Raw genomic sequence first — 11,303 nt, forward strand, 5'->3', positions numbered from 1 at the left:
CTTACCTGTGTGCCTCCTTCAAACAGCATTATAACCAGACTATCTTCAAACGATAAGTACCAGTTATAGCTACTTGATTTTAGATAAACAATTGAAAAGACAAAATCAACCAGCTAATGTATTGAAAGACCAATCTTTATTTTAAGGTGCTTTTTCTTTAAACCTTCAGATGTGAGATATTAGTAATGCAGTAATAGTATTGACAATACAAAAATACTGAGCAACTTTAGTTGAGTTAACTTTATATTTCTTATTGTCTAAAAAGCATTTATTACACTCATTTTTCCCACTCATATTCACAGTGTGTACCAATTGACTGTATTTCCCGTCAGGTGTCATCTCTCTAACCGGAGTACTGTTTTGGATGAAGCGGCTCCGGCACAAACATTACAACATACATCAGATTCCCCAATAGTAGGTGTAGCAGTACGTACAGCAAGTTGCATTACATAGATTGTTTTGAACATACCCTCAAAATAGCATTGTGATTATATTACTGGATGGAAACTGAAAGCATGGGAACATTAATAAACTACATAACAGAAAGTATGAATAACAATAATGAAATTGTGACGGTAGATATGTTTATACTTTATATTATTTACTGTACATGTTTAATTTAGATTTAATTATTGTGATTATGCTTTATTATTTCTATCTATCTATCTATCTAAATGTCACAATGGGGTAGGTTACAGGAACTTTTCATCAAAAGATTGCTTTAGTCTGGCTTAATTCTTCACTGATTGGTTGCACACACTTGAAATGTACTGGCTATGCAAAACAGAAGGTGGGACTCATTATCATATTAAAAAACGCGCGTTTTTTACGCGTCAAGAACCCGTTTTTTAAAAAAAAATGCGCGTTTTACGGGCGGATAGTGACACTTTAGGCTTTCGATACTATGCAAGTCGGTGACGGGGAGGGGCCCTGACCGTCCGTCAACATGTGACGGGTTGGGAGTGAGAACGTGTTGCTGTACAACAAATCACCTCTGGCTGGAAGAGAACTCTCTGCTCTCTTCACTGTACATTTGACATATTCAGTGTAATATTTTATATTCCATCCGTCACATAGTTATGTAAATATAATATCTTGCATATCTTGTTATTGCTCATTTGTAAATTCAACATGTATATTTTCTTCTTTATTTCTTGTCTTTTTATTTGTATTGTATAATGCCATGTGTTTTAATGCTGCTGCAACGCAAAGATTTCCCAAATTGGGATCAATAAAGTTCTATCTTATCTTAAACCAACAACCAGTGTTCCGGATGAGGATCATCTCTTTACAAAAATATTCAAGTGCTAACCCATATTGTTACTTCTAAATGAATTTATTTCCAAACGCATTATAATGCAGTGTGATGTAAACAACAAAAAGTACCACAGACGTATGCCTAATTTATATTTATTCATCAACCAACCACATCAATAACATTGTTTTTAAAACAATAAAATGGTCCTCTCTGGCAATGGTTTACTTATGTGTTTCACCACAATACAAGTAAAAGGCCACCATAAGGGTGTATGTCTTGACTCTAGAGCGTTGGGGTTAGTCTAACATGAAAAGCATAGACAACAGAACATAAAATCAAGTTATGCAAACGGTTATAACATACAGTATTAAGAAATCATACAACACAACCATTTTTTTATGATTTAACTATGTATATTAAACATGTACATTCTATGTGTAAATCAAATATAACAATTTATAACAATGTATTATTTGGTTTTGAGAACAACAATGAGGTGATTCACCAAATAAACGATTTGTTGTTTATCTCAATGTCCCTAATAATACATCCTAAAAGACTGTGCATTTGAAGTACTTCAATCAATCAGGTTAATAGCTGGAGACCAAGAAGGAAAAATAACTGACAAAGCAATTAAAGCAAGTAACACAAAAGAAACAAAAATGAACAATTAGAGGAAAGCTGTTATTGGCCTGCGGTGTAACAGGTGCAGTCATATAAAGTTAATGACAGGTAAATCCTATAAGAAATCGAAAATAATAATGCATAGGCATCCCGTTCTGGGAAAAAAGGGAAAGACCTCCTGCTCTTGGACAATGATGTGCTCACCAAGTTGTATGTTAACCAGCAAGATATACTTGGAGATTTAGGAATTTACATTCCAGTGTTTCAAAAAGGATCAAAAGTGAATGGTTCATTGCTCAGGATGCATTCCAGGGACGCTGAGCATTTTCTTCAATACAATTTAAGTTGTGTACAAGTGAAATGTTTGGCCTGACTTTTTTTCCTTTAAAACTCATACTTTACAAGGTAGGTTAAGTTTTGCTTTCAACTTACCTTCCTCAGCCACCTTATTTTTTAGAGCAACTGCCATGTTCTGCAACCATGTGCAATGCTGCGCCATCTCCCACAATAGGATGCCTTTCTCCTCTTGCAGTCTCCGTGTAAGCATGACTTGATCACGTATCTTTTTCTTGGCTGTAAAGTTAGCTAAAATCCAATCACAGTTATGTATATACATCAATCACATTTTCATTATAGCATAACAATATGTTTAAAACTCCAAACATGTACTTTCAAAATAATCAAATGTATACACAATAAGAACACTTAAGATATACCCTTAAACTAAATGAACGTTCTAACACTCTACATGATATGTGCATAACTCAGCAAGGTATACCTTCATATAACAGAACTTCAAATGAATTATTATGAAATATCTGAAAACTGACCCATGCCATGAACTTCCCACGGCCACAGCGCGGACATGATGCTCCCTCCAGAGAGGGAATGCTCCACCGCAGCAACATCTATGCCTCTGGCAGAGTCGTGTACTAGCTGGTTGTACTTCAGTACCTCCTGATTAAGGCGCTTTTTGTCGTCTGCAAGCTTCCTTCGAAGTCGATGGAGGAGCTTGCTGCTGTCTGAAAAAGACATGAAGTAGTGGGATAGGGATATGTGACAAACTATATTTGCAAGTGCAAAAAATATATATAATTCAGTAGGTTGAATCTGCAACCTAAAACATTATATTGTTATACCATTCTGTCGGTAAAGGGATTGCTTCCGCTGCCTCACACTTAGGTAAAGCCCCTCAATGCTTTGCTGCAGTGCTGTTTGAAGGATGTCTTCAGAAGTACCCGATGTTTCTGATGTTCCTGTAGAAATAATATTGGCAGTAAAATGTACTGTTACACAACACGTAACGGTTTTGAGAAACAAAGTTGTGCAACATATTTAACACATTTTAACACAAATTGATGGTATGGTAACTATGGAAACTGGAACATATCAGAGATAAACATGGACACATAGTTGGCTTGCTATTGGTTGAAGATTATGTCCCTGTCTACTGAAATCCAGTGAGGGTCCCATTACGTGGCATGAAAAATCAGCCTTATTGCCTTAAAATTGGCTGCTCTGTAGGATCAAATCTGTAAATTCAAACAGTCATGGACAATGATATGTAGCTGGTGTTATCTCGTCGTGCTTACCAGATGCCCATTCCTTCACGTCGGAAATCCACGTCGACACCATGTCATCTGAGACACAATGTAGCTCCGTCTTGAGTTCCTCAACACTTGCAGTCTCTTCCAGGAGCCTCTTACTAGTCTGATAAGCAGTAGACGATGGACATTTATCAAGATTAAAACTTGCTATGATTAACAACAAGCCATGTGCAAATGACAAAGGACACAACAATACCTTTAATAGGAGGCTCACCTTCACATATCTTGTGGAAAGTGCCTGATGAAGGGAGTCACCTTTTTTCCTGTTCCATCCCATTGCATGCACTGTGAGCATGTCCAGTCGTGCTTTTGAAAGCAATAATGAGGTTATGATGTGTCATCTAAAAAAGGATGCAATAATAGGGCAAAACCTTCCACTCACCTGCTTTGGACATGTATTTTGTTGTCAGGGCACAACGGGACAGGCAGCTGTTGACCTGCTCCACCTCTTCCCCAGCGGTCATCCCTGCTCCCTCCTGATTCTTTCCACTCCATATAGTCTGATGGTAAAAGGTTGCTGGAATTGTTGTGCAAAGAGGCTACATACTACTATACTAAACAGTATAGCTTAGATATTTACTACTTCAGTATTATAAATATAAAAAATATAAATGTACGCGATACAAACATATTTCACATACCTCGCATTTGGTAGCATGGGCTCGAACATGCATTACACTGAGGAATGGCTTCATGGTGGTCAGCTCCTGGAGAGCAGGAAGGACACTTGCAGCTTTCTCCATGTACGGCCAGTACTTGCAAGCCACATCCATGGCGAAGAACTTGGCTTTGGCTGGCATGAGTTCCTTTTGAAGATACAGGGGGTAGGCGAATATCTTCCCCTGTACATATTTAAGGCCTTCAAAAGAAACCCATGGCGACATACAGCCACCTCTATCCCTTCTTCATCCAGCTTCGAAGCCCTCCTTGACGTCTTCCTCACTGCTGTCCACTGGGAGTCCCCACATGTGCCTCTTCCCTGGGTCTAAGACACACATTACATCATGACAAATCAGTTAAAAGCAATGGAATCACGATCTACACCATTTGTTCTAATTATCTGATTTTGGAGTAGATGGTAAGGAGAAGTAGCTGAATTTGAAGAAAGTCAGGGTCGGATATACATGGCTATTTTTGTGATATACCTATAAGGTAAAATTACGAATAAAAACTTGCATTTTTCAGTGATCTCTGTATTTTATCGACAAATGCATCCACCGCGCTGTCTTCTGCTACAAAGAGCCCATTAAAAAAGGCGCTGCCATCAGAACTGAGGAAAAAAAGATTTGCAAATATATCCATGAAATATAAACAATAATCAAAAAAGTTAAATAACAAAATTGTAAAAACAGCACCTTCCACTTCGCCGAAAGCAATACAGCTTCCTGTTTCCATCGGCAGAAACAGCCAACATCTCCGGCGTGCAGGCAGGGCAGATGAAAGGAGCACCACAGCAGAGCTGGTCTTCCTCATACACTCATAAAAACGATTCAAGCCCTTCTTAGACTTGACACAATATACAAATGTTCGCTTTATTAAATATTTTTAATTAAGAAATAAACCTAAGTATAGTTCATTAGTGTAACACAAATTAGTTTAATCAACTCACTTATTAAATGTATTTAGGACAGATCAACTCAAAATGAATTGTTTTCATCTGGGGACCGCCCCTTTGCACATCCCCTTTGCGCATGAGCACATCCGTTCTGTCTTTTGCCGCCTTTTTCTCTGACACTGACTGTGGAAACTGACTGGGGAAAGTTTATTCTTTGGTAAGTATTTTAGTAGTTTTTTAGTAGTCTCTAGTAGTTTAGAACGTACCCTGTTTCCAAGTAATGCCTTTTCATACAGTAATATCAAAAAGAATATTTGAAACCACCGTGTTATATTTTGCTCCGTTTTTAGTTGTAAACGGCAAGCTAGCTATGGCTAGCCAGATAACTGGTAGCTAGAAGCTAGCTTGCTACATGTGGGTAGCATTGAATACCTGCTGGATAATGGAGATCAGTGGATTGTGTTATATTAGATTTAATGTTATTTTCATTGAACACAGTACACCAAAATTGAGTTTATATCCAACCAAAAAAATGCAAAGAGTAATTAAAGTGCATGAGGTAAGCGCCGCCATTTTCTATCATAATGCTCAGGTCTGTCCATCTCTTCTGGCCTTAGTGCAGGCAGGCAGAGGAGAACTGTAGGAGTTCAGTTGAGTTTAGGCACTGGTCTTTTTTTTACTGCCAAATATGTAATCTAAATAATGAGATAATATATGTGCTGAGTCTTTTATGGGTAACCTCACTCACAAGCAGGCACCCACAATTGTGCAGAAACGTAGGCCTAAGTTACTTATTTGATTCCATTTGACTTCTCAGAGTAGTTTTAATGCTGCATACTTTTTGCTCGTACTTGAGGTAAACCTTTAGAAAAAGAGTCATCACTTTGAATTTGTTAGATTTGGGTTATTCTCCCGCAGTCCCCTTATATCGTCTCCACACTCAACACAATGGCTAATGCTAAAGCTAACGCAGAACTCCCGTCAACTTGTAATAAAGCTAAAGAGACAGGAGCCAACTTATACAGAAGTATTTACAGCGTTGGCCTACAGTGCAGCGGGCTCCAGTAAGTGTGTCTTCTGTTCTGTGAAAATGTTAATAACGGTCGCACACGGTTTAACGTGCTGCTGCAGAGCCCCCCCCCCCCATTTTTTTTCCCGTCAGATACAATGTCCTGCTTAGGGACATTTCGACTGATTTGACCTTTCTGGTCTTCAGACAACCGCTCTGTCGCACCCACATTAACTAAATTCTGTCCTGATTTGTCGACCCTGCTTCTGCTTTAGTGTGACAACATCAACACCAGGAGGGAGTGCATCCTGAGAAGCCTTGTAATATACCTAACTGAAGATCCAGACTCGTTCTTCAAGGAGTATCTGGTAAGTTTATACAATATTTTTCCCATGTAGCGTTGAACAGTGTTACCCTAACTTATTAATACCATGGCATGTATTTATAATGAGAACATCCTATGGCACACCACCGATCATACCCAAGGCTAGATGTCTATAATGTCAACTTCTCGCTTGTGTGTATTACTTAGGTATCTAACCTGTGTTTCCTTGTGACTATTATTATTTTGTTGTTTTGTTTCCCATTGTAAAGGTCCTTGGGTCTCTTGAAAGGCGCTATAAAAATTAAAATTATTATTATTATTATTATCAATAAATAAATGAAAAAATAAATACAGGAATAAATAAGGAAATAAATAAATAAATATGGATATTAATGAATAAATAAATGTATACATTAATTCAGGGATAAATAATAAATAAATGCTGAAATAAATACATTTAAGAATAAATAAATGTAGAAATAAGTAGGTAAATGCATAAATAAATAAATATGGCAATAAATAAACGTATCAATTAATACAGAAATGAATAAATACATGCTGAAATAAATAAATTCTCGAATAAATAAATATTGAAATACATATAGAAATAAGTAGGTGAATGGATTAATAAATACAGAAATACATGTTTAAATTATTACAGGAGTAAATAAATAAAATAATAAATAGATCCTGAAATAAATACATGAATAAAATAATAAATATAGAAATAAATAGGTAAATGTATGAATAAATAAGTAAAAGTTGATAAGCAAACAGGACATACATGGATAACTATCTTTATTAGATTTAATTTATTTCTACATTTTTGTACAACTATGTATTTCTGTATTTCAGGCTCTGTATGTTGATAAGGTTGGAGGTCCTTATCTCAGTTTAAAGCAGTATTGGTCAATTAGGCGAGCCAGACAGAAGCAAATCTGCTTCTCTAAACTGCAGTTGATGGTTTAAGAATGCTTATTTATATTTCATACAGTTTTCTGTTTGTGGGGTTCAGCTTTTTACTTAACATACGTTTTTGTGTTGTTTTCAGGCCTCCGCCGCTGACGATGCAGAGAGGGACATTTCCAACACAGTCATGGGGATTTACACGATCCGAAGAAACGGTGATGGGGGGCCAGAGGACGTGGGAATTGTTATCGAAGGCATTAAAGTAATGGAAAACGTAGGCAGCGTCATTGTGGGACTCATCATGCTCTTGGGGCTCATTTATGCCCTTGATCTCAGCTTCCCGGACAACTACAGAAGATCGTAATGAACTTGGATGGGCACAAGCTGAATGCAAAAATACAGCAGCTGAAAATCAAGCTGTTTGCATAAGAGGTGAACAAGTGTATTGTCAAATTTCCTTAACAAATATTTAGCTTTTTTGTAATTGTAGGTTCAAAGCAAATGGCTACACTACACTTATTCAATTACCAAATATACTGTAGGGTTTGTGCAGTGCGCACTTTTATATATCAAAACCACCCAATGATATTCCCTGTTTGGAGAGCAGTGCAAAGCATCCACCTTTTTATAGTGTCTTTGTTGTTTGTGGCACTTGGAGATCTAGAATAGCTGGGTGTTCATTTTTCACCAGTTTCGGCACTGTTACGGGAGTGCTATTTGCACCACTTTAAAAATGTTCTTTAAAAAAAATATGTTTACATCTTGCTCTGTGTTTTCAAGTAGAGCTAATATTGAGATGTGTATATAAATATTGATGTTGAATTGAGGATTACTGTCACCTTCCTCATCCATGATTGGCATTATTATTATTTTTCTGAGTTGCTTTTATCTCCTGCTCAGTCTGTTTATTGATATGTTTTATAAAAAAGGAAATGCAGACAGACAAATAACTGATAGAGAACTTTGACACTGTTTACACAAGTAAAGTGAGGATTGGCTATCCACCTCAATGTGTAATTGTTATCTGAAAATTTTCAATAAAAATATCTCAACTAGGTTTTGTCTCATGAGTGTCTTAATGGGGGAGAAAGTGACAAATAATTATATTTGTACATTATTTATTTACCAATTAGTTATATTAGTTTGAGTTGGACAAATGTAAATTCATTTAATTTACTTAACGTAATAATTTTATTTCAGCTTTATTTGATAAAAATGAGTTGGACTAACTCAATTCAATTTTATTAAATGGATGTTTTTAGTTTCAGTTGGGGCTACGAATATTTATTGGATGGAAATCCTGCCCACAATTGAATTGAGTTCATCCAATGAGTTCTTTTTTTGAGTGTACGAGGCATAGGAGAACTCCAGAAAGCTGCAGTGCATCTCCGTTGACAGGTCCAGACTGGAAGATAATTACATATATTGCTATGATTTGGTCTATTTACGGAAATGTTATAATGTATAATATGGTAAAGAATATTTACACTTACTCTTCCTCCACACTTTGTGCGATGCTCCAGCAGCTTTGCAAAGGCCTGTCTGGAGAATCCCAGAGAGAGGACCTTGAGCTCTTCAAAGGAGCTCAGGTGTAAAGTGTGGAAATACTGACCGAAGCTGGCCAGTATCCACTCTTAAGGAGGACTTTCAAGTCGGGGGTCCACTGCTGCTGGCAAGTTTGACAGACATATAGTGGCAGATGCAAGTCATAACGCCCTTGGAACAAGTAAATAAACATAATTAAGACACATTTTACAACAGTTCCTTCTACAAATAGTCAAAGATGAACAGATATAACATGAAGGCTTTACTCCAAGTGGAAGCACAATGCCTCAGCCCACAACAGTAAACATATAACAACAATTTAATAGAAATCCAAATATATATATATATACATATATTTGTTTACCATTGATGGTAATTGAAATCACTGGTTTGCCTGGTACCACAGTTAAGTTTGTGCCTTTACAGGAGCAGTTGGGTGCCTTCACAGTTGGCAATATGCAAGCTGTAATTTTTTTTTAAAAAGCACTAATTACCATTATATGCTGGCCGAAGAGACATGTGAACATCAAAATGCAAGTTTGAGAGAGCATACCTTGGTCATGGGTGTCATATCCACCTTCCACTCTAACAACACACGTTGTTGGACTAATTGGTTTAAAAAAACCATTCATTAAACTGTCCCTGTTGTGGAGTGGCTGGTTGTTGTGATGAAGTGCATCACAGTCTCCACAGAACCACTCCTCGGGGAGACACTCTCTACACCTTGGGAGGAAATACAAAATTATTCTAATATCCTAGAATAACTTTAATTTTCATGTGGGTTTTCTCTTGGTATCCAGTTTTCTAACATCCCAAAAGTCATGCATGTTAGCTGAAATAGCAGGGCACTGAGCATTAATACTGAAAAATTACAATTAGGTAAAGTAATTTAAATAAAGGTAAATGTTATCTCACCTAATAACAGCCGGCTCGTGGCAGAGGCCACACAGGGGATGACCAACAGCCTCTTTTTCTAGAAGGCATTGTAGGTGGTGTGGTCTCGCTTCTTTCCAGCGCTCTGAGGCTTTCTGCTGCCGAAAAGACCAGGATGAGGCAGAGCTTCTTTGAGGCTCAGGAGGAGGACATGAGGAAAGAATGTCAGAGAGTCTCTCCATATTCTTTTCTGTGAACAGAATGGGAAACTTTAACTGTAAATGACTATATTTAAGATGAACACTAAAAATGAAGGATCATTTCTTTGCTCAGTAAGGAACTGGCCAATATCTTTACTGAATTACATTGCTCGTTCGAGTCCTGAACTGTCAGTTGTGTATAAGGTTATTTTCTCTCACTAACACAATTTATTTAAAAATTGATTTTAGTTTTAAACTTAAAGCCATTTTTGTGATATACCAAATTCGTGTTGTGCTGAAGGTTCAGTACGCAGAACCTCCACACTGGAAGACTGGAAGCCCTCAGTCGGGGGGGATGTGACTGTAAAACATCACACAGAGGGTTAACAACAGATAACTGATGATTTGTATTATCTACCTATTGTTTAAAAGCTTGTGAAATTAAATAAAGCATAGTTCTTATGACACCACAGTGGGAATGTCTCCGACTGTAGTGTCACTATGCGTTTATATATTGGAATTATTGTAGACCCTCAACAAGCAATTACTGTGTTTTAATTCGATTTTCCAACCATTTACTTAGTAAATTCATAAAAATGTAAAATAATTGGGATTTCAACCTGTAGCTGAGCCTTGGCGTTGCCCTCCACGCCTCCCTCTTGGCTTGCCACGTACTACACAGCCCCTTTTAGGGGACTGTAAAGTGTCTCCTACAGAGCGTGCCCGTTTCCTCTCCTCAGCTGCTTTCTGTGACCAAGTAACAACTCATGTAAGGTTGATGTTGCTGATAAACTGATACCATATGACAGTGGACAAATAAAAGTAAATTCATTCACTTGAAGAACATTTTTGCTTCAAGTTTTTCCTACCATATACAACTAATGAAGTAAAACAAGTTGAACAAGCTTTATTTAGTAACCCTCTGCCCCCCATGTTGTAATGATGAACCGTTTTGCAAAGGCCCTATACATTGATCCAAAATCCAGTTACTCTTGGCCTGTTCAGCATTTTTTGGATAACAGATAGTGCCAAATTCAAGTGGGAAATGAATGAGGTCATATGGGTTAAAACACCAACCTTAGCTTCAGCTAGCATGTGTTCATGCTTCAGCTCAAGAGCCATGCGTTTCTCTTCTCTGGATGTGGGATTATTGGGGTCTGGGTTGTGTTTTGTTGCCATTGCAACACAGCCAGCCAGCCAGCCAGACAGACAGACACAACAGATATGCAACAGCTGCTGTATGAGACAAACAGAGATAGAGAGACAGATTGTAAGATTGAGATGGATAGATGAATAAATAGATAATGAATGATAGAAAAAGCCTCTCTGAAGAAACAGCACCTTACCGTGGTAGAGAGGTTTGTGTGCCCTGATGAACCTGGGGGCTGTGTTGTCTGG

The 11,303-nt window shown here is 37.5% G+C and overlaps 1 protein-coding gene and 1 long non-coding RNA gene across 6 annotated transcripts; both read right to left on the reverse strand.

Annotated features, from left to right (window-relative positions):
* Window positions 1–1,928: 1,928 nt before the first annotated feature.
* On the reverse strand, window positions 1,929–4,318 carry LOC307015597 (uncharacterized protein). 2 transcript variants are annotated; one of them, XM_079644296.1, is made up of 7 exons: window positions 4,131–4,318; window positions 3,872–3,989; window positions 3,704–3,795; window positions 3,475–3,592; window positions 3,022–3,138; window positions 2,713–2,904; window positions 1,929–2,455 (listed from the first exon to the last, which is right to left on the reverse strand). In XM_079644296.1, the coding sequence occupies exons 1-7, from the start codon at window positions 4,287–4,289 to the stop codon at window positions 2,274–2,276; spliced, it is 978 nt and encodes a 325-aa protein (XP_079500422.1). In that variant the 5' UTR covers window positions 4,290–4,318; the 3' UTR covers window positions 1,929–2,273. The 2 variants fall into 2 exon arrangements, with proteins under 2 accessions (XP_079500422.1, XP_079500421.1); XM_079644295.1 differs by having other exon boundaries at window positions 1,929–2,467.
* A 4,930-nt stretch (window positions 4,319–9,248) lies between these two features.
* LOC307016069 lies at window positions 9,249–10,572 on the reverse strand. Of its 4 annotated transcripts, XR_013801744.1 has the most exons (5): window positions 10,526–10,572; window positions 10,186–10,266; window positions 9,748–9,955; window positions 9,386–9,438; window positions 9,260–9,295 (listed from the first exon to the last, which is right to left on the reverse strand). It is a non-coding gene; the product is annotated as an uncharacterized lncRNA (long non-coding RNA). The 4 variants fall into 4 exon arrangements; XR_013801743.1 differs by lacking the exon at window positions 9,386–9,438 and having other exon boundaries at window positions 9,249–9,295; XR_013801745.1 differs by lacking the exon at window positions 9,260–9,295 and having other exon boundaries at window positions 9,423–9,555.
* Window positions 10,573–11,303: the final 731 nt, after the last annotated feature.

The sequence above is a fragment of the Notothenia rossii genome, assembly GCF_949606895.1.
Source record: "Notothenia rossii genome assembly, chromosome: 8".
NCBI lineage: Eukaryota > Metazoa > Chordata > Actinopteri > Perciformes > Nototheniidae > Notothenia > Notothenia rossii.

What these genes read in the sequence shown, in the direction of transcription:
- LOC307015597 (XM_079644295.1), bottom strand. Translation starts at nt 4,289, where the DNA reads ATGCCAGCCAAAGCCAAGTTCTTCGCCATGGATGTGGCTTGCAAGTAC. An exon ending in CCCATGCTACCAAATGCGAG is followed by an intron (nt 3,990 to 4,130) that starts GTATGTGAAATA and finishes TTTTACCATCAG; the next exon opens with ACTATATGGAGTGGAAAGAA. An exon ending in TTTCCACAAGATATGTGAAG is followed by an intron (nt 3,593 to 3,703) that starts GTGAGCCTCCTA and finishes ACTGCTTATCAG; the next exon opens with ACTAGTAAGAGGCTCCTGGA.